The sequence below is a fragment of the Carassius carassius genome, chromosome 33 (assembly GCF_963082965.1).
Source record: "Carassius carassius chromosome 33, fCarCar2.1, whole genome shotgun sequence".
Lineage (NCBI taxonomy): Eukaryota > Metazoa > Chordata > Actinopteri > Cypriniformes > Cyprinidae > Carassius > Carassius carassius.
In genome coordinates this window covers 2,644,658-2,665,780 of record NC_081787.1, presented here as the reverse complement: position 1 = coordinate 2,665,780, position 21,123 = coordinate 2,644,658, and the positions used below count along the sequence as shown (strand labels likewise).

The following is a 21,123-nucleotide window of genomic DNA, read 5'->3' as shown; positions in this document are numbered from 1 at the left end:
AAGCTGCGGACACTGTAAGTACTGATGAGCTTCTTGTCCACTTCATGGTAATGCTACACGATCAGACATTCATATGTCAACTGTACATTTAGAGACGTTAATGCTAAATTCACTCTTTTTGAGAGGATTTGCTGCCTGAGAGCCCCTTTCCAGGCTCTGTGGTGACGCCGTGCCAGTTTTCAGAGCTGTGGTCTGTTTGTGCAGCAGACATTGTCTTAGCTGAAGATGTTGAGATGGTTTTCTTACACAGATGCCTGTGTCGCTCCTCTGCGTTTGCACTGTCAGAACCAAACCACGATTGATATAAATAATTGCACAGTCCCCAAACCTCGCCCGAATCGTTCCAGTCTGTGGCTGACCTGCGATATTAACAGGACTCAGAGATGATTTTGTTATTATTCAAGTGTGGTCGTTCTTCTCAGAGCTTTGGCTCTAATAGAGGTATAAATAAAGAAATATGTCAGGAGCAAACGCTAGTTTGATTTTGAGGCTTCTGGGAATTTGAATCTCTGTATGAAACGCGAGGCTTAAGGGTTATTGTGCACATGTTCAGAGCTTCCTCCTTCAATCCGTCATTTCTTTTTCCATCTATCTCTCCTCCTCTTTCCATCACGGCGTTCTCCCTGGAGCCTGCGCTCAGAGTCATACATAGCTCGATCTCCACAGCTGAGCGGTCTGGCCTCACTCTCATCAGTCAGCCCATCAGACAGGCCAGCCCCCTCATGCAGGATTGAATTTGCTGATGCTCGGATGGCCATGCGCGTTGCTCCCTGGGCAGTATTGAATTATCAACAGCGAGGCTTTGGTTGCTACCCAGTTCCTTTGGATTTAATTTTCTGTCTCTAATATCCCTGAAATATCTGTATTGAATTTGTTGCTCATAAAAAAAAAAACTTATTAAATCAGATGTTTAGAGATGCTGGTAATCCATTTAGTAAGATAGTGGTTTGGCTCCAGGTTTCTGATGAAATAGTCCAGTTCACCTCACCTTTCCCCCACCTCCCCTGCCCTTCTACAGACTTACTATCTTTGTGCATTCAATTAGATCAAATGATATCACCCCATGATGCTTGCCATTCAATAACTCAGACAAATGAAAAGCACTCCCACCAATAGACAAGTAGTCATTTTCCATGTACTACGGTCGATAGGGTGTGTGTGCACGTGGAGCTGCCCCATTGTGCCCGTCCTCGGCTCATCCCATGCTCACCTGAGGCAGTCGAGGCTTCTTCTCCCCATGTCATCCATCTCTGTTATCCCACTCATCTGTAATTAATCTGCAAAGACGGGGGGCCAGATACTGGATTTGTAATGGGAAAAGCTCTATTAAAACCATCACCCCTGCTGAAATTATCAGTGGTGGGTTTTTGTCCACCTTACTGGATTTGGCTTGTTTTTTTTTTCATTTACAGACAGTGGTGACCGGTATAGCTGCATCTTTTGATTCGCTGACATCACTTTTTCTTTGAACTGTGTCTCTTGTACCCTTCGTGTAATGGCCCTTGAGAGATTTATGTTAAGATGTGAAAGGTGTTATTTGGAATTGTGTCATTTGTTGAAGACCTTGATGAAATGAGTGTGCATGCTCTGGGGATTTGCGAGCGCTTTACTGTGGTCTCGGAGGAGATGTTACTATCATCCATACAAAAGAAGGACCCAGTCACACTCGTGTTGTCACTAATTCAGATGTGTTATTCCAAATCTGAATTACTGAAGCTTTATAGAGATTCTCCTAATGAATATTTACTTGATCTTAGCTGCAATTTTCTTCCTCCTTTGCATTTAAATGCCATATCACAGATGGAATATGACATTGAGTATGTGGTTAACATTGCTCTTCTGATTCTGTCTTCAGAGAGCTCTGTTTCCACGCCAGCATTCATGCTAGACATACAAACCTCCTCTGACCTTTATATGATACTGTCTCACTATCTGTACCTGTTCTCTCTCTCTCTCTCTCTCTCTCTCTCTCTCTCTCTCCAGTCGCCTGCACTCCAACAACCTGCACTGCGACTGCCACCTGTCCTGGCTCTCTGATTGGCTGCGGCAGAGGAGAGGGCTGGCCCCTTTCACACAGTGCATGGCCCCCGCCCATATGAGAGGTCTCAATGTTCCTGATGTTCAAAAGAGAGAATTTGTCTGCACAGGTATGACAGTGTTTACTTTCTCTGTCAGAACGTCCATCTGCCTATTAACTAAAAAAAGAGAAATTATATTATTAAAAAGTACGTTTAGCATATTTTGCAAGAAAATTAAGCTTGCTTTTAGAACCTTATTTATTTGTTTACACTCATGTTAATAACTAAACAGACATTTATTTATATATCTTTATTCATTTATTAATTTTTTTCATTCATCCATTCATTCACTTTATGGTACTGAAAATAATAGGAGGAGTGTTTAAATATATTTGAAATTAGAATAATTTCACAGTTGAAAAATCTTACATCAAATGTCTGTACATAATTTTTTTACCCATCTATGCCCTGCCTGCCTTTTCTCAAATTTGTAATTAATTAATTTGCAAATGTTGGCTATCACAAGTAAGCACTGAGGACTTTTTAATTGTGTTGTTTTATAGAGCCACTCCATACATCCTATTTCTTAATGGACCTTAGGGTTTCATTGGTGAAAAAGTTCACGTTCAGCTCTTGTTAATTAAGCCCCCTTTTCCACCTCCTCTGATTAATCAACTGATGAATATACTCCAACACAAAACACACTGCAAGAAAAAGTGTTTTTTAATTAAGCTGCAAAGCTAGACAATAAAACAACAGGGAGTCTATTCTTGCTGATTATGTGCTGTATTAAAAGCTATTTTCACCCGTCTTCATTTGTGCTGTTATTGGAACTAATATTAATTTTCACACTTCTAAACAGAAGCTACATGACAGTTATACTTACTATCAGAAAGAATGTAATTCTATTAATATTTGACTCAAAATGGTTTTAAAGTTCCCTGTGTTCTCCATTTGCGTTCTTGTGTCATTAAAGTATGTTGTCTTTAGTCAGTTTTCCTCCTAATCTGTTATTTCTCCATCTTTTCCTCCTCCCCAGGTCCTGCTCAGACAGAGCCAAGGTCATGCGCTCCCCAGGCGTCCATCTGCCCTGCCGCCTGCACCTGCAACAGCAACATCGTAGACTGCCGTAAAAAAGGCCTGACTGAGATTCCTGATAACCTGCCTGAAGGAATTGTAGAAATGTATGGATTCCTCTCCTCAAGATCATTCCCTTCACTTTTGGTGTCAAATCTGCCTATGTGATAATTACTTTCCACTGATATTGTCTGTGCGGTGATCTGCCTTCTTCAGCTTGTCATGTATCAGAGGCCATTAGCAGTGGTGTGTAGCAGCCTCATTAGCGAGTGCATTAACGCCATAGCACGGTTGCAGATAGATCTTGCGCAGTGCTACCAGAGGTCTACCATCCCCTCTGCATGGTTTAGGTTATTAGACCACCTGTCAAGGATCAAAATGAGCTGGGTTATACTGAGCCCAATCTAATGTCCAGGAAACCCAAGATTTTCGATCACATTCAACCAGAGTGTTACAGTTGCAGTCACTGAAGACTGTTTGTTCTGTCTCTGGATATAGTCTAATCATCGCAAGTCTCATTATGTGGAGTACTGTCCCTTTTTGGGTGATTTCACTTTTTGGGCTGAGAATGAACCATAGTGTTCTCATGCAAATATTCCATACAAAGATTTTTTTTTGGTAGAAGTATGTTACCAGATACCAAAATACAGATGTATTTGGTAACATGGAAAGTAATGTGTTTTTTAACCTTAAACCGCATAAACACATTGCATTACACCAAATACACAAAATAAAGTTATTTTTAGCAGCATCATATGACCCCTTTAATAGAGACATCAGTAGCAGCAAGCTATGTGATACTGGCCTTCATTAATAATAGGCTACTTAGTAAAAAGATGCCATTATAAACATAAAGATACATTATACACATATCTAAAATATACCACCTTCATGTTTTTTCTAATGTGTGATTAATTAGTCGATTGACAGCACTACTTAATAGTGTTTTTTGAATAACATTAACGACATAATAAGCAGGAGCAGATGTATTAGGTTGCATTTACACCCTGTAATACTCATTGACTTCAGAAATAACCCACTGTCTTACATTACATTTATATTACAGTTTTTTTCGATTGCTTAACGACAGTGAGCACAACTGGAGCTACATGTGCAAAACTCTTACTACAGTCACACTTCACAACGACGCATATTCAGTTCAATTCAAGTTTATTTGTATAGCGCTTTTTACAATACAAATCGTTACAAAGGAACTTTACAGAAAATTATTTTTGAATTATTTTGAAATCCCGAACGTGGAAATGTTACATTTGCAAATGTCCATTTTAAACTTATTTTGGAAGATATCCACTAAAACCAATCCTCTGATCTCTTAGTTGTCTTTGAATCTTTTTTTTGCAATTCAGTTATATATTTTTATGAGAAAGCCCCATTTTTTTAATGCAACTGTTAGATTAATGTTATTGTCAATGTTTCTGCCTATTAACGTTTTTATATGACCTTTGCTTCATTGTGCTGGGTATGTTAGCTTGCGTAATGCTAATGTTAGCAGATTCCTATTAAAAAGCAATCAAATTATTGTAGTTCATACAGCATCGCCGTTTAAAACTTGTGACCTTGTTGTTGTTCCAGCCACTTCTGTATTCGATGTCCTTCAAATACAAGATAACGTCCAAAAGAGGTTTTGCGGTATCCTCCAATAAACAAGGACATTTCGGTTGCACATAGGAAATTTGCAAGGCCAACGTTTCCATTGTGCGCATAGGCTGGGACGTCGTGTTTAATGATCATAAAGCAGAGCACCAGTGCACTCACACACATGCATTCTGTTACAAAGAAAACACTTGAGTTTTCCAATGTGTTTTGGCCGTCTTGCCTCAGGCTGATTGAATGTTCTCGTGCTTTGGAGAACGTCCATTTCATCTCGGTCAGGGTATTTGGTATCCCTATTGATTCAGAGATCCTTCTTTGCACTAAAGGACAGGTAGGTAATTGCCCTGATATGTGCTGTTTCTCGCCGTTGTTTTTATGTCAATAGTGTATGACCTTTGCATAATAAATGGATATGCAGGCTAGGACACATTAGCTCAAACGAGCCCATAGCCAAAAACAAATTGGGCTAATGAAATGATGTATAACCTGGAGCATGCAGAGAGCTGTGCTTGTTTCTCAGGGGCTTGTTTTCTGTGCCCTCCTATCCCAGTGAGCCAAAACACAAATTGAACACTCAATGTACAGGCTGCGGTGAAGCATTAGATGGCTTTCTCTGTAGACCTCCTGAAGGAGCCTTAAATACCAGCCAGACTCTCAAAAACAAAACGTTCTTCAACGAAAGCGCTTTTTGAGCTCTTTAGATTTGAGAAAGCACCCTTGTTTCGTAAAGAACATTTTATTCACTCTTGCTCTATAGTTCTGTTTTCGATAATAAATAAAAAATATTAAAAAAAAAAAAAAATGAAATATTTATAAATGCATTTTTTTAAAAAGTGGATTACATTATTCAGGTCAGCATAATGGTTTCCGGTGTTTTTTTTTTTTTTTTTTTTTTTTTTTTTTAAGCACAGGTATATAGAGTGGATGGTTACATAAAGAGTTAAAGAAAAAAAATTATTTGGAACTGAAAATCTGGCCTTTCGGTTTTAATTGAAACATTTATTTTTTAAGAGTGGGCCTGTAAAGCACACCTCCACATGCTTTCAGATGCTGAGAAGTGAAATCACCAGCAGATCTGTGTTGTGAGTGGAATAAATGTGATATGGTGCATGTGCATTTGCGAAACACCTACAGGAATATCACATCGTTTTCTTTTCTCTGCTGTGCCATATTTGTTTAGTAATTTTATTATATGCAATTACTAGTGTAATGGAAAAGTCAGCATTGTGTAACAAAACATATCCATCTGTTCCCATATAGCCGTCTGGAGCAGAACATGATCAAGAGCATCCCACCAGAAGCATTTTCCACATACAAGAAACTGAAGAGAATGTAAGAACCTCCTCACACAACAACACAAACTGAAGATTTTACCATTTAGACTAAACCAATCTGATTTTTTTTTCCATGAAAAAAAAACGTATCATGGTTTATGCAAAAATATGAATCAATAAGAAATGTTTCTAAAACTGCAAATCAGCATATAAGAATGATTTCTGAAGGATCATGTGACAATGAAGACCGAAGAATTCAGCTTTGATCACAGGAAATAAATACAATATATTTAAATAGATAAGTTATTTTAAATTGCAATAATATTTAATAATATTACAGTTTTTTTAATAAGTGCAGCCTTGGGTGAGCATAAGAGACTTCTTTCAAAAGTCTTACTGACCTTAAACTTTTGAACAATAGTGTACATCTAAAAAACACTCAGCTAAACATTCCTCTATTTCGAATCATCTAGAAATATACACACTTTCTTTTTATACTTTTTCAGCATATGTATGAACTCTGTATTTGCTGCAAGTGATCTCCTGTCAACCGCATTGAAAAAATAGTAGAAGTGTTCATAACACGCACCGCAGATTCAAGAGGCATGTCACCCAGCACAAGAAAATCTATATTTTAGACACAAATTCAGATCTTCTCACCTCTGCTTTGGCAGTGATGCCTTGACGTGAAGAGCTCTGTATTTTTAAAGAATATGCTCAAACAGACACATCTAAGAAAAAAAAAATTAGTTTGTGTAGATTTTTCATAACCACTTCTCACGAAATCGTTTTAGAGTTTATTTCCAACCCAAAACGGAGATCATCTATTTACATAACAGAAGACTTTTAAGGAACTAGTCATTCTTTATTCTCTCTCATGAAATTGCAATATTAAAAAGCTAAAAACTGGTCCACACAGCTAATTCGCGGTAATCTAAGACATATGATGTGAGAAAAAGTAAATCCTTTTCAGTTTTAGGTGAACTTCCTCTTTAAAGATTATGCTAATGATGATCACAAGGCAGTTTCTTATGTTCTTTCTCCTCAGTATCGAGTTTGTTGGTATTTATGGAGTATCGATGTCCTTTCAGACAAATGTGCAAAGCATCCCTCTGTTGGTCTAACAGTCGGCTGTATTATCTCTATTTATGTCATTACAGAGACCTGAGCAAGAATCAGATATCTGAGATTGCTGAAGATGCATTTAGTGGCCTGCGCTCGCTCACTTCCCTGTAAGTGTTTTTCTCATACACATGCAAACATTATGGGAATGACACAAACATATGAATATTCATACACATGAGCTGCACTGTAATACATATAGAAAGATAATAGGCGTGTGAAAATGTAAACAGTCAGGTGAAAGGACAGGTGTCAGATAAATCAGCTGACAGGAGGCTGAGAGAATGGAGATGAGACCTGTCTGCCTGAGTGTGTGTGTGTGTGTGTGCGTGTGTGTGTGTGTGTGTGTGTGTGTGTGTGTGTTTGCTCACATCTGCAGCAGCGTGAACACAAGGGAGAACTTTCATTTAAATCACCTCAACAAGCCAGAGCGAGCCAGAAGACTCAGCATGCGCATATTAATTTGGTCAGATCTATCTCTCTGCGTCCGGCCCACACAGCTGTACACGAGACAGAGCTCATTTACACATGACGTGTGATTAAAGAGACGATGAGGGGTGGAAGATGGGCTGCAGTCTCTCAGGGACTAGGAATACAGCAAAGAGGATGCGCAAGATGACAAACACACGACCACACGTTTGCTCGGAAATTAGAGTGTGTTGCAGGAATAGTTCAGCCAAAAGTGAGCATTGTTTAGAACTCAATATGAACTCATTCTTTCTTCTGTGAACACAAAACACAATTGCTATGAATGGAGAACTTCAGAAAGGACACAAAACACCATAAATTGTCATAAAAAGTAGTCATGCATTGTTCTGAAGCCATACGATAGCTTTGTGACTGAAACATAAATCAATATTCACTGGAAACTCTGCCCTAAATCGCCTACCCTGCATTTAACACACTTATAACATGATCATCAACAGCTAGATCGTATCGTATGACTTCAGAGGATTAGTTTTATGTGCCACTGTCATGATTTTGGATGCTTTTTTTGATGAACATGTAAGCCCTTTTAAGAAATACATACCTGCTTGATGTGTTGCACATGGGTTAGACTTACTGAGACATTGTGGGTTGATTCATTGTTCTTAATTTACATTGTATCTGTGTGTATCTCCAGGGTCCTGTATGGAAATAAAATCGCTGAGATCCCAAAGGGACTGTTTGATGGCCTGGTCTCCCTGCAGCTGCTGTGAGTGCTGCATTTATGACTCAATAACCTTCAATGTCAAGAAGATAATGACTGCTGTGTGTGTGAATATGCAGTGGGGTCCAAGTTTCACCACTAGTGATTGTTTTTATTTTTATTTTTTTTACACTACCACTCAATGATATTAGCAAGGATGCATTTAATCGATCAAAAGTGACAGTAAAGACATTTAAAATGTTACAAAAGATTTATATTTCGAAAATATTAAGCAACATAACTGTTTTCAACATTAATAATAATGGGAAATGTTTCTTGAGCATCAAATCAGCATATTAGAATGATTTCTTAAGGATCATGTGACACCGATATTACATTTTAAAATTAAATAAAAATAGAAAACGTATTAATTGAAATTGTTATAATGTCATAACATTACTGTTTTTATTGTATTATTGATCATAAAAATCATATAAAAGAAAAACATTGTAATAAATTTAAGATTATTTTATAATATTTTATCTTTGTGTCATAACTATTTTGCTGAAAATGCTTCTGAATTCCTCTATTTATTTACTTGATATTTAATTAATAATTAAATTAATAATTTGCTTTAATATATGTAGCACTTAATCACTACACATTTTTGCAAAGCATGATTGTGCATGATTTCAGAATGTTTGATTAGTGACCTAGAATTGTTTTATTTTGTTACCTGAAAACATTTATTTTATTTTATTTTATTTTATTTTATTGAAAAACAGAACCCCACTGTTTATATGTATATGCTTCACAACGAGAACAAATGTGTTTAGTGAAAAAAAAGACTTGTGGGATTGTTGGAGGTAAAACATCTCTCCCTTTTCCCTCATGAAAGGAAGAAAAGCACTTAAAGAACTGAGGAGAGCATGTAGTGTTTAGACTGAAAGGAGCATCAGGTTTTATTCTTGTGTCCTCTGGGGGAACACTCTCGACATCATTAGCATGCAAATTGGACTTTATTGCTAAACATGTCCCTCACACCTACTTATATTTGTGTAGACATGGAAACGTTGCTCAGACATCATTTCTGCATTTAATGGTCCAAATTAAGGTGAATCTGTCTGCTCTAATCGGCCTGTTTCAGCTTATTCTAATGATTTGAGGAAATTCTGATGGCCTCCGCTTTTCTTAACACACACACTCACATCACCTGTTATTATGCTTCTAAAACGCCATAGATTTACTGGAGCAGCCCGGCCCATGTTTTCACTGTCAACTGCCATAATGACTCAAATTATGTGTGTTTTCAGCAATTAAGTTCTTCGTCCTTAATGGATTTTCTTAATAAGACCCTTTCAAAGGTACACCTCAGGGCATTCCACCAATTTTGCAAAGCTAGTTTAGTGTTTTTGTGTTTCTTTCTTTAGTGTATGGTTTCATTCACTCTTTTTTTCTTTTGTTTTTATAATTTTTTCTTCTTTTTTGAAATACTCAAACCTAATTAGTTCACCCTGTGAGTAGACTAACGATGCATGCATTTTCTGCAAGACAAAACCTCATTACAATGGCTTTTAGTAATTAAGCACATGACTGCGTTAGTCAATTGTCGGGGCGCCTGAAAGGGAGAGACGTGAAGGCAGCTGGAAGTCAGGGAGGAGTGTGTGTCATGAGTGATGGGTGCTACTCCAGCAGTTCATCGACAACACATTCACTCCGGGTTTGTTTAAATTTGTGATGTGTGAACCGAGTAAATTACATCTATAGATCTGAATATGTTTCTGATACTTACATCAAGTCGCTCAGCTTTGAGCACTTTGTGGATTCCACACTGTAAAGTTCTTCGCCATTGAAATCTGCACACTGCTCATCCTTACTGATACATGGCAGATTTCCAAATTTACTGCAACCATCATGTTCTCCACTAGAGGTTTTAAAGCAAAACATAAAATCATTCAGAGAGAGCAGCACTTTCCGCTCAGTCAGGCAAATTGAAAATAAAAAGTCCTTATTGTCTCTTAAGTCTTCCACAAAATACCCTTGGGAACCAGGCACTTGGACAATGGGCACCTCCTCAGGGACTGCACTGAAAGAGGCTTTTATAGGGTGACTGACGCCGCACACGGATATTATACATTATAGCCTTCTGTTGAACAATAAATAATCATCAGTCATCAAGAACAGCATATATGACACAATGGCAAAATTTACAGCAATTAAAATATTTACATTGTTTTGTTTGGTTTTGCTTTTTTGGTTTGTTTGGTTTAGTTCACATTTCTCTATTTGTTTTTTTTTCTCGCTTTGGTTTGCTTTGTTTTGGTTAACTTTGCTTGTTTTGTTTAGCTTTTATGTACTTTGCTTTTTGGTTTGCTTTGCTTTACTTTACTTTGCTCGTTTTTTTTTGCTTTGCTTTCATTTGCCAGTTTAGATTTGGTTCGCTTTGTTTTGCTTGTTTGTTTGTTTGTTTTTAGCTTTTTATTTGTTTTGTTAGGGGTTTTTTTCTCTTTTTTTTTTTTTTTTTTTTAAGGAATACATTTTAGGAATACATAATTTAGAAAATTTCAGTATTCATTTTACAGTATTTTTTTGGGGTGGGGGGTTGGGGGGATTTGCAACTTAGACGTTATGTGCTCTGTACCACAATTCAACTGGTAAGAGAGCGATTATTATAAGTTTAAATAAAACATAGATATTATAGCTGAGCTTAAAGCATTTTTTTTTCTTTGTTATTGTGTGTTTGTACTGATGAGAAAAAATTAGGGCTGGGACAACGCAAAATATGCACATCGATTCGTCGACCTGTTTTTATTTCTCTAAAAAACAAACGTTTGCAAAACGTTTACCTTATGTGCGCTGAATATACGCGATGGCCGGATCAACATTCTGTCCAACGTTATATAACCAATCCAGGGGTTTTTCTGCATTGATCTTTTTTTTTGGTGGCTGTCAAAGCCTTATTTGATCGGTGAGTGACAATAACAGGGCGCGTACGAGAGAGAGCCCCGGCTGCGAGCGCACTCACAGTCTTCAAACAACACGAGCGCTTCTTGCTCTCTCCCTCCCTTGTGCATATTAATCAAAATCATTAGACACGATAGAAAAAGGGCAGAACGCCAAAGTTTCACATGGAGCATTCAGAGATTTTTCTTTCTCCATGACAGGCTGCTGGCTCCCACTGTTAATTTTTTTTTTTTTTTGTAAAAGCACTCTCTGTATTAGCTTAAAGCCCTCAAGTTTACATTTACATACTGTATTCTTTCAATTGCTCTAAACAAGTATTTTGGGTGACCTTTTTTATTGAATACTAGACATCAAGTTATTTTCATCTGAAAGAACTTCTTTTTTCAGTAAGCTAGACCCTATGTGTTCAGTAAGCTTGTTTCAGTAAGCTATGTGTTTTCAAGGTTTCAAGGTTTTATTGAATGCTATCTCTATACAAGTGCAAAGTAATGCATTCTTAGTCAGTCTTTAATTTTGTAATTTTAAGAGCAATAAACATATATTGCAATGTTAAGGAATTGATGGTTTTTTTTTCATTCAGATATGAAAATCAACATGTATAAATTGTTAGTAGTCAATTAATGGGGAGATAATCGAAATCAAATCGGTCTGAAAAATGAATCGTTAGATTAATCGATGCATCGAAAAAATAATCGCTAGATTAATCGTTTAAAAAATAATCGTTTATCCCAGCCCTAGACAAAATGCATCTATTGAAACTTGTTTACTCTTTTAGACTATTGAACGCCAACAAGATAAACTGTCTCCGAGTGAACACTTTCAAAGACCTGCAGAACCTCAACCTGCTGTCCCTCTATGACAACAAGCTTCAGACCATCAGCAAAGGCCTGTTCACTCCTCTGCGTGCCATCAAAACACTGTGAGTTACACACACACACACACACACACACACACATAAACACCCTATCCTTCACACCCACACTCAGTCCAGGAGACTCCAGTCTCTAAGCAACTGTTGAGTGGGACTGCCTTCACCCCGCAATTAATTAGCTCAGAGTAGACAGCAAAACAACATTAACAGCAGTGAGATAAATGTGAACTAAACAAATAAAAACACTGAAAAAAAAAACAGTTCATGTTTATGAATCATATTGTTATCACAGGATATTACTGTTTGATTATACAAACTCCCTTGACTCTCATTTTGATTTATCATTATGTCCGCCCTCCGTAGACACCTCGCTCAGAATCCCTTCATGTGTGACTGTCATCTAAAGTGGCTGGCCGACTACCTGTTCGACAATCCAATTGAGACCAGTGGAGCTCGATGCAGCCATCCACGCCGCCTCGCCAACAAACGCATCAGTCAGGTCAAGGGCAAGAAGTTCCGCTGCACAGGTAGAGCTACACACCTGCACACTGTGTTTTATGTAAAACAGGTCATTACTTGGTACTTTGAGTGAAATTAGTCATTTAGAAATCAAAATGTTATGACATTGTAACATGATCGCTCACTTCACATTCAGTATTCAGCAGCTTGGTAGCTGGCAGCTCATTTCAAATGTGAAACAGTTGTCAAAATACACTACCATTAAAAAGTTTGGGGTTCTTAAGATATTTAATGTGTGTTTGTTTTTAAAAGGGTTGCATTTATTTTTTTATTTTATTTGACTATAAGAAACTACATAGATGTTGGCTATCTCTCATTAATTTGCAACTGCATGTCAAACAACTCTCATTAAAGTATTAGTAGACTGTTAAGTTAGGGTCGGTAGAGTAAGTTGGCATGCACTTACAAAGTTACTTATAGTCAGTAGAATATCTGTGAATGGACCATCAAAATAAAGTGTTATTATAAAGTTCTTTTTTTGTAACATTGTAAAAGCCTTTGCTGTCAATTTAATGCATGCAATTTAATTTAATGCAATCCTTGCTGAATATAAATAGTATAATACGAGCAAACCAGTAGCCAAAAAATCCTGTTTAAATGGAAAATGGTAATGTACAACTAAATTATGGATTTACACCTTATGAAAGACCCAGGCTACTGGTTATTACTGTTTACATGGTTCCACCTGTCCCACCCACAATGAGTCCTCTATAGGATGTGCACAGTGTCTTGCACAGTGGATGGCTTGAAGTTCTGGCCAAGCAATGGCTCCTCACATTCAGTGACGTCCCTTTCCTTTTCCTATGAGTGTGTGTGTGTGGCATACTCTGGCCTGGAGCAGTTCTTCTCACACACTGCCAGATTTCAGAGTGCTAATAGGACAATGCTGGCTGTTCTGAAGCAGAATGACGATGCATTTTTAGAGGATGTTTTTACGAGTCGGAAATGGTCCCCCACACGCAGCCAAAAGCACGGGCCCCTGAGGGAACTGATTTGGTAGGAGAAGTGCAGCCACTGTTTGCTTTGATATTAAGCCACAGGTTTTTCTCATTAAACTTCTGTCAGTATATTAGCACGACAACAAGTGCAACGCCAGAGCACACAAACCCACTACTGGCCCCTAGCGTGTGTTTCCACAGTGTTTGCACATGAAAATCTGTGTTTTATGTCTGTGTGTATGTGTGGTGGCAGAGGGCTTTGCTCCACTCCTTTCTCCTCTGTGATGTCTTTATGTGTGTGTCTTTCTAGTCCCTGTCTGTCTGTCTGTCTGTCTGTCCTTTCGGGCCTTGTATTCCCAGCGGGGTAATGTCCATGCTGGGACGAGGGAAAGCGGCCGGCCTGACTGTGTGCATGGTGGCCCAGAGTTCTGGGCGGCTTCCTGGCTGCTCCTTCCTCCTCCTCCTCCTCCTCCTCCCCGCCTCTCCGTCCCGCTCCGCTCCTCCACTCTGGCCTCTGGTACAGCTGTCTCTTGTGCTTGATCTAACCATGTGCCGCCGCCTACACAAGCCTCACATGGTTCCGTCAAGCACCAGGGACCGCTGGACACACTCGCATACAGCATGGCATTCTGGGATATGTGCAGTGGCAGCTGTCTTTGCCATCATGAGGAGTGAAGGTGCCGTTCTTTAACCTGGGAACAATGGATCGCTTGTGAGGAGCTCTAGCTGTGTTCTCCGTCTGCATTTCAAAGGGCGTTTTTTTTTTTAAGGTCGCTCTCGTAGACATCGGGCCGTTTGGCTGGAAGCATCAGGGCAGCCGAACGGAGATGGTGGGAATAAGATAAACAGTGGCAGGCGAGTGATGGCTGATGGGAAGCAGACTTATCGAAGGCGGCCAGAGCCTCGTGTTACACAGAAACTGCCTGTGTTTTCCTGTCAAAACACTTCGTAGTGCCAGACCTCCGATATATGACCCCTCGCTCAGTGACGCTGCTATCTTTAAAAAAAAGAATGCAGACGATGAGGTTGTGTGTGCAAAACAAGTGCCTGTGTCTGTTCGTGGACGTGTTTGTTGGTATAAACAACAAAGGTGTAAAATAAACTGTTTAAAAAATGTATTATGTGGATGAATCTGAAAAATATGTCCAGGCCATGTTTTCCCCTACAATCAAAAGAAAATATAATAATTATTTTTTTAATGCAAAAATTTGCATGATATGTACAAATTTACAGATGTAAATTTCCAGATAAGTTGTGTTCATATATTTTACATACAGTATTTTTAAAATAAAGATTACAAAGCCATTAAGACAGTTAAGCACACTTCCCTCAATTTCTCATTACTGTGATACATTTTAGACATTTTACTTTGAGATTTATTTCCTTAATTCCCATTATTTTAAATTTGAACTGTATTACAGCTCTTTTCATATACAGTAAATATTACAACATTTGCATGACAAGTACAAATTTACATTTTATATAGAAAAATAAGTTGTGTTCATAGATTTTACATATTTTTATAATGATTATAAAGTCATTAAAGGGCCCCTATTATGCGATTTTTAAGGTTCTCCTACAATAGATTTATACTGTATGCATGCAAGGTCAAAACATGCTTTCGTTTTCTCTAAATATGCATTTAATGTCTCCTCATTTTCCAACGATTCTCAAAAGATTCATTCATAAGGTTCAGTCTCTCTAAGCCCCTCCTTCCCTGAGCCTACTCTGCTCTGATCGGTCAGATGGCTCAGTCTGTTGTGATTGGTCGACCACTACAGCGCGTCAGAAATGATATGCCTATTGCCATAGTTATGCATTTTGAACACTCGATAGAAAATATAAACATCTATTATTTATCATACTTACAGGTTGTGATTCAGTGGAGCAGCCGGTCCAGATGGACAGGGTACTGAGCTCATCTTTCACGAGCAAGCATTTTGTGAACTCCCCGAGATTAGAAAAGCAGACGTCAGTAAAATGATGTGTTCGTGGACGGGGTCAAGTTGTTTGCGGACGGCCAATGTAGCACATAGAAGGGAATTATGCAATTATGTGTTACCTATTATTTGAGCTGTATTACTATTACAAAAAATAATAAAAATGCAACAAAAATCTTGATGCATAAATACTGTACCATTTATTTATTTGATATTTTTTATAGTGCTTAGCTGTCCTAAAAATAACATGCTTAATTTTAAAGCAAATATATTTCTTTTAATATATTAATACATGCATTTATATAGTATAGGCTATTATAATATATTAAATATATTTCTTTCTTTATTTTATGACCTGGACATATGCTTGCCAGATTTTGTGAGGTTTAACCATGCACATGCTGAGTTGAATGTCTGTCTCTCTCTGTTTGTGTCTGTTGTGTGTGTTAGGTGCGGAGGACTACCGCAGTCGTCTCAGCGGCGAATGTTTCCAGGACCTGGTTTGTCCCGAGCGCTGTCGGTGTGAGGGAACAGTGGTGGACTGCTCCAACCTCAAACTCACCAAAATCCCCCCTCACCTGCCGGAGCACACCACTGACCTGTAAGAGTCACACATCTGAACTTACAAACACACCTAGTGACCCCATCAGTCATTCACACCATCATTTGCATTTACAATCTCACCTCACTAATTCTTTCAGTGTCCCTCTGTCTCCGAGGCCTCATTCCTCTCTCCTGTCCTCTGTTCACGGGGTCTCGTCCCCAGCTGAGTTGTGGTGAATGAATGTCCATTAGCCACTCAGCCGTGTTTTCCCTGGCCAGCGCTAGACAGGGTGACAATGTGTTTGCCCTTGTGTTGATGTGTAGAGGACACATCAGGGTGCAGTCCCATCGACTCCAGTCATCTGTCACTCCCTCTTTCTCTTTCTCTTTCTCTGTCTGTCTGCGGCTCAGTGACTACAGCTTGCACCCGCTAGCACAGCTGCTTATTTATAGCGCTCTTGCGGGAATGCTAGCAACCAGGAACCAGCACTTTATGTCTGATGTGCTTTCCCATGGCAGGCCCCGCTGGGGAAGGCAGCTCCTGGAGGAAGCAAAAAGACAGCCATGGTGCATTTACTAGACTCTACTTTTACTAATGTTTGGAAAGTGTCTCTGAACCTTGTCTAGACCTTCTCTGCACCAGCCTGTCTCACTTTGTGTTTTCAATGGAATACTAGCGTACTGCTAACTGCTGTGCAGTGTGTACAGTACTGGATGCTATCATTTTCTGGTTATAGTTTCTTGTTATTTCCTGGTTATAATTTACACATTTTTGATGCATTCAAGTCCTCCTGGGAATTTCGTATTTGCAAGTTGGGAAGTCGTAATTAATGATGTCAGGTGCGTTCAGATCAATATGATTGGAGCAAGATGCAAAGTGAAAAATCAAGTTTTAAATAAAACAGGTTACTGGAGGATATTTAACAGAAGAACAAAATATTGAATAAAGAATGCACACTATGTGTGTTTTTCTTCTATATTCAATTTATGAAGGTGCTGTAAATCAAAGTATGCATTCTATAGTAATTGTACAATACTATGACATTTTTAAATACAACTTAGATTAGCATTGTTGTGCATAAAAATTAATAATCATTCTATTAATGTTAACAAACTTACTATTAAAAAAGGCTAGTGCTGTTGATGTGCCTTCATAAATGCATTATGTCATACATTTTTCCAACATAACTTGAATGCACTTGAATAAATTGAATGCAGTTTTGGAAGACAATAGTTTGTGTAATACATGCACAGAACATGGGTTTTCAAACGTTATTTATGTATTTATTTATTTTAATGGCCCATTTATATTGTGAATTAAAAATTAGTATTTTAAATATGTGTGAAAATAGAAAAAAGTTGGCACACATGGGCTAGAAAAATACAAAAATGTGATAACAGACTACCACATATTTTATGTGCAAAATATAATATTATATATTTTTTCCTTTGAGATGCAGTCATATCAGTAAGTTCATTGTCTATTCATATTCAATGTGTTTTTTCGGTAGTGTAACAAAATATGAAGCACTTTCACCCTAATGCAAAATGGCATAATGTTTTACTGAAATGGCTGAATGAAAATGAATTTTTCTATTTGTGATAAATCTCAGGATTTTCAACCAGTGCAAAAGCAGAATGAAAGTTTATTTTATATAATAAAATTCTGCATAGTGTTATATATTTATTTATTTATTTTAATTTAAAATAATTATAAATAATTTATTTTATTTATTTATTTACCTTTTTTTTTTTTTTTTTTTTTTTTTTACATTTCCTCCTGCTTTTGCTACCTCCTTGCAGCCCCAGTTTGAAACCCCTGGCATAAAGTAGTCTCTACACCATCTGTCCTTCATGTTGTCATCACTGATGTTGAGGGAGGGGATGAATGTGTATGAGAGTCACATATCCAGAGCTCACACCAGAGAGAGCTATACTAGTTTTTCATTACAATGACATCACAGTCCTGATTATACATACAGCGTGTCCCACATAAGAGACTTGAAGACTGAAACAGAGACAGTGCCTGAATGATAATCACTTCCCATCACCCTTAGCTCTCTTCTCCATCTCACTCCTACATGCTCCAGTGAGGTTTCCTAGTGCTTTTTGGTGTAAGACTTTATCTTATTAATATAGCTTGTGAGTACTCTACTTACTGTTAAACTGTAAACCTTTGTCTCTCTCCACCAGACGGCTGAACGACAATGAAATCTCCGTCCTAGAGGCTACAGGGGCTTTCCAGAAGCTGCCAAACCTGCGCAAGATGTACAAACTGGTTTATTTCTCCTTTGCGTTTGAAGGGTTCAACTGCTGAATGACTTTGTCATATCTGGAAAATAAATTTTTGTATGCCATCAATGCTATAGACAACAGGGCAAGAAAAGCTTCGGGAATATTCTAACCTAATGGGAAAATGCATGCAGTGGTTTACTGTCAGGCAATATTTGCAGGCCACTCCAAAATTGGAAAGAGCGGTGTTCGCTCAGAAAGAGGACCGGTGATTTATTTATCATGCAGGAAATTGCTTACTATCTAGCACAGTTATAAATTGGGCAGATCTAAAAGCCCAAACTTACATTTTACTGAAGCACGGTTTAAAATTAAGCTGTGAATCTTCTTAAACATGTGTTTAGGATACAACCACAACCTATTCATATGATGAAACAAAGACATTTGCAGTGTACCATGACAACCTATGCTTTCTGCCATTTGTCAGAGTAATAAATAGCACCACTGAGACACATTAAAAGAAAAGCTTTCATCAGAGCGCAACGGGAGTTAATGTTTTCCTCAATTCCGTTTGCAGAAACTTAAGTAATAATAAACTCCGGGACATCCGTGAGGGGGCGTTTGATGGGGCCGGAGGTGTTTTGGAGCTGCTGTTGACCGGAAACAAGCTGCAGTCAGTCAGCGGACGGATGTTCAACGGTTTGAGCGGCCTCAAAACGCTGTAAGTATTGCCACTGTTTCACGTTTAAGCTCATTGTTCAGTATTCTACTGTGATCCTGCTCATTAAAATGAAGACATGCCTCTGAGCCACGTTAACATTCATATATTCACACAGTTCTGAATACAAATGCTCAAACACTAGAGTTACGGCAAACTGCTCATATAGGGTATTTTTACTGCCCGTTCTCAGCAGAAACCAAACTGTGATCGTCAGGTCAAATTAAGATGTTGACCGCGAGAAGCTGTTCTGAGAAACTTAGGGGCATAGACGTCCTCTATGACGGAGCGCTGTCGGAAACAAAGATGCTAAAACAATGCATATGAAGCCTGGTGGTTAGAAAAAGCCTTCCTAAGGTCTGCTGTCACTATAATTGGCTTAATTGGAGAGAGAGAGGAGTGCATAGGAGCAAATGAATGGAATCATGGTCCTGCAATATTGGATTTAGTGGCTTTCAAATCCCAGGAGTATTTGTCCAAATTGAGTTTGCTCGTCTCAGATCCCTGTTTGTCAGAGTTTAATGCCGAATTTGCTGCTTTCAGGTTTTCATCACAGCTGACTCTGGTTTGCATTTAGCCCGTTTGTGCTGCTGAGGGCCTTTAGGAGAACCTGATTGTTTTGGGCAGCTCAGCCCTCCCCAACCACAGGCACACAAACCCATCTTGTCCCGTGTCAAGCGGCCCGCGTCTGCTGCACAGACAGGATCTCAGAGAGCATACGCACATGGTTACAGAACAGGCCGCGATCCAAGATCATCGTTTACCTGGCAATCTCAAAGACCGACAAGCCAGAGACTGAAACAGAGACGTCTGTTGTATAAATAAAGCTTGTTATAATTAGCACGCAATAAGCCAAACTCGACAACAAAAAAAATAAAAAATGAATTTACAGAATAAATAAATAAATAAGATTATATATATATATTTAAAATAAAATTGCTTACGATATATGTGACACTTTTTAAAGAGGTTTCTGAAGAGGACTATAAATTGATAGCTCATTTTTCACTCTGCATTTATTGAGTCTGCATTGAAAAAATACATTTTTGATCCATACCATATGTTGTTATAGTGAATGGAGACTTGTACTAGACTTCTGTCTCATATGCACCTACTTTCCTCCCTTATACCTGTGTGTGTGTGTGTGTGTGTGTGTGTGTGTGTGTGTGTGTGTGTCTGTGTGTGTGTCTGTGTGTGTGTCTGTGTGTGTGTCTGTGTGTGTGTCTGTGTGTGTGTGTGTGTGTGTGTGTGTGTGTGCGCGTGTGTGCGTGTGTGTGTTTACCCACTCACTGCGTGCATGCCACATTTTCACAAAATAATGTTTCTGAAGTGAATTGTTAGCAGAACACATTACAGCAGCTCTCCGTTCCTCCATCCCCATGAGCTGTGTGCTGCTGTCTGTCAGACTCAATGTGATCCTTCTGCCTCTGTGTTCCCATCAGGATGCTGAGGAGCAATCAAATCAGCTGCGTGGATAACGCCACTTTCACCGGCCTTAGCTCCGTTCGCCTGCTTTCCCTCTACGATAACAGGATCTCCACTATCGCCCCGGGAGCTTTCAACACCCTGCATTCCCTCTCCACCATGTGAGTCCTCCACCCTCACACACACACACATTCCCCTCTGTGCCATAGGTTCACTTGATCAGTTATGCATCCACAATCAACGGAAATTCTTTAGTGCTAAAAAATAGAATTAATAATGATAATACTTGAGAATTAGGTTTGAATTTTGAAATCTCTGCTGCCTAATATAACTATTCATTGAAGTTGCTGTCTCTGTACCAAACCCACAAATGAGTTAGTTGAAAAATTCACAAAGATGCAGGAAGTCAAACACAGTCTATCGGGTCACGCACCACCACCAATCAAGCGCCTATTATATCTTCATATGCAAAGCGCATGAGGATGTGGTTCGAGCAAAGAATTCTTATTGTTTGCAGATGGTTTTCAAAATTATGAGGTTATGTTTTCTTGTCTCGGTTGTTTTTGAAGCTCAGATGAGAAAATTTTTGCTTGCCCTGTGGGGCAGGGTGAATTATTCAAAAATGGCTAAAAAGGAAAATTGCTCTGCTGTCTAAAAATGGACTAAAAGTTTTGTGCGATGATGATGATCATGATGTCCATACAAAGGCAAATGTACTGAATTCATTCTTCTGCCATTT

The 21,123-nt window shown here is 38.6% G+C and overlaps 1 protein-coding gene across 1 annotated transcript in view; it reads left to right on the top strand.

Moving 5' to 3' along the window:
- The first annotated feature begins 6 nt into the window (after positions 1 to 6).
- The window catches only part of LOC132113511 (slit homolog 3 protein-like), a 58,975-nt gene continuing 37,858 nt past the window's right edge, over positions 7 to 21,123 (top strand). Inside the window, exons 1-12 of the mRNA XM_059521304.1 lie at positions 7 to 14; positions 1,984 to 2,147; positions 3,058 to 3,202; positions 5,970 to 6,041; positions 7,144 to 7,215; positions 8,229 to 8,300; positions 11,974 to 12,117; positions 12,433 to 12,596; positions 15,917 to 16,067; positions 18,203 to 18,277; positions 18,819 to 18,962; positions 20,402 to 20,545. Coding sequence (XP_059377287.1) covers positions 2,081 to 2,147; positions 3,058 to 3,202; positions 5,970 to 6,041; positions 7,144 to 7,215; positions 8,229 to 8,300; positions 11,974 to 12,117; positions 12,433 to 12,596; positions 15,917 to 16,067; positions 18,203 to 18,277; positions 18,819 to 18,962; positions 20,402 to 20,545 — 1,250 coding nt within the window. The 5' untranslated portion in view covers positions 7 to 14; positions 1,984 to 2,080. The remainder of the gene's footprint in view (positions 15 to 1,983; positions 2,148 to 3,057; positions 3,203 to 5,969; positions 6,042 to 7,143; positions 7,216 to 8,228; positions 8,301 to 11,973; positions 12,118 to 12,432; positions 12,597 to 15,916; positions 16,068 to 18,202; positions 18,278 to 18,818; positions 18,963 to 20,401; positions 20,546 to 21,123) is intronic.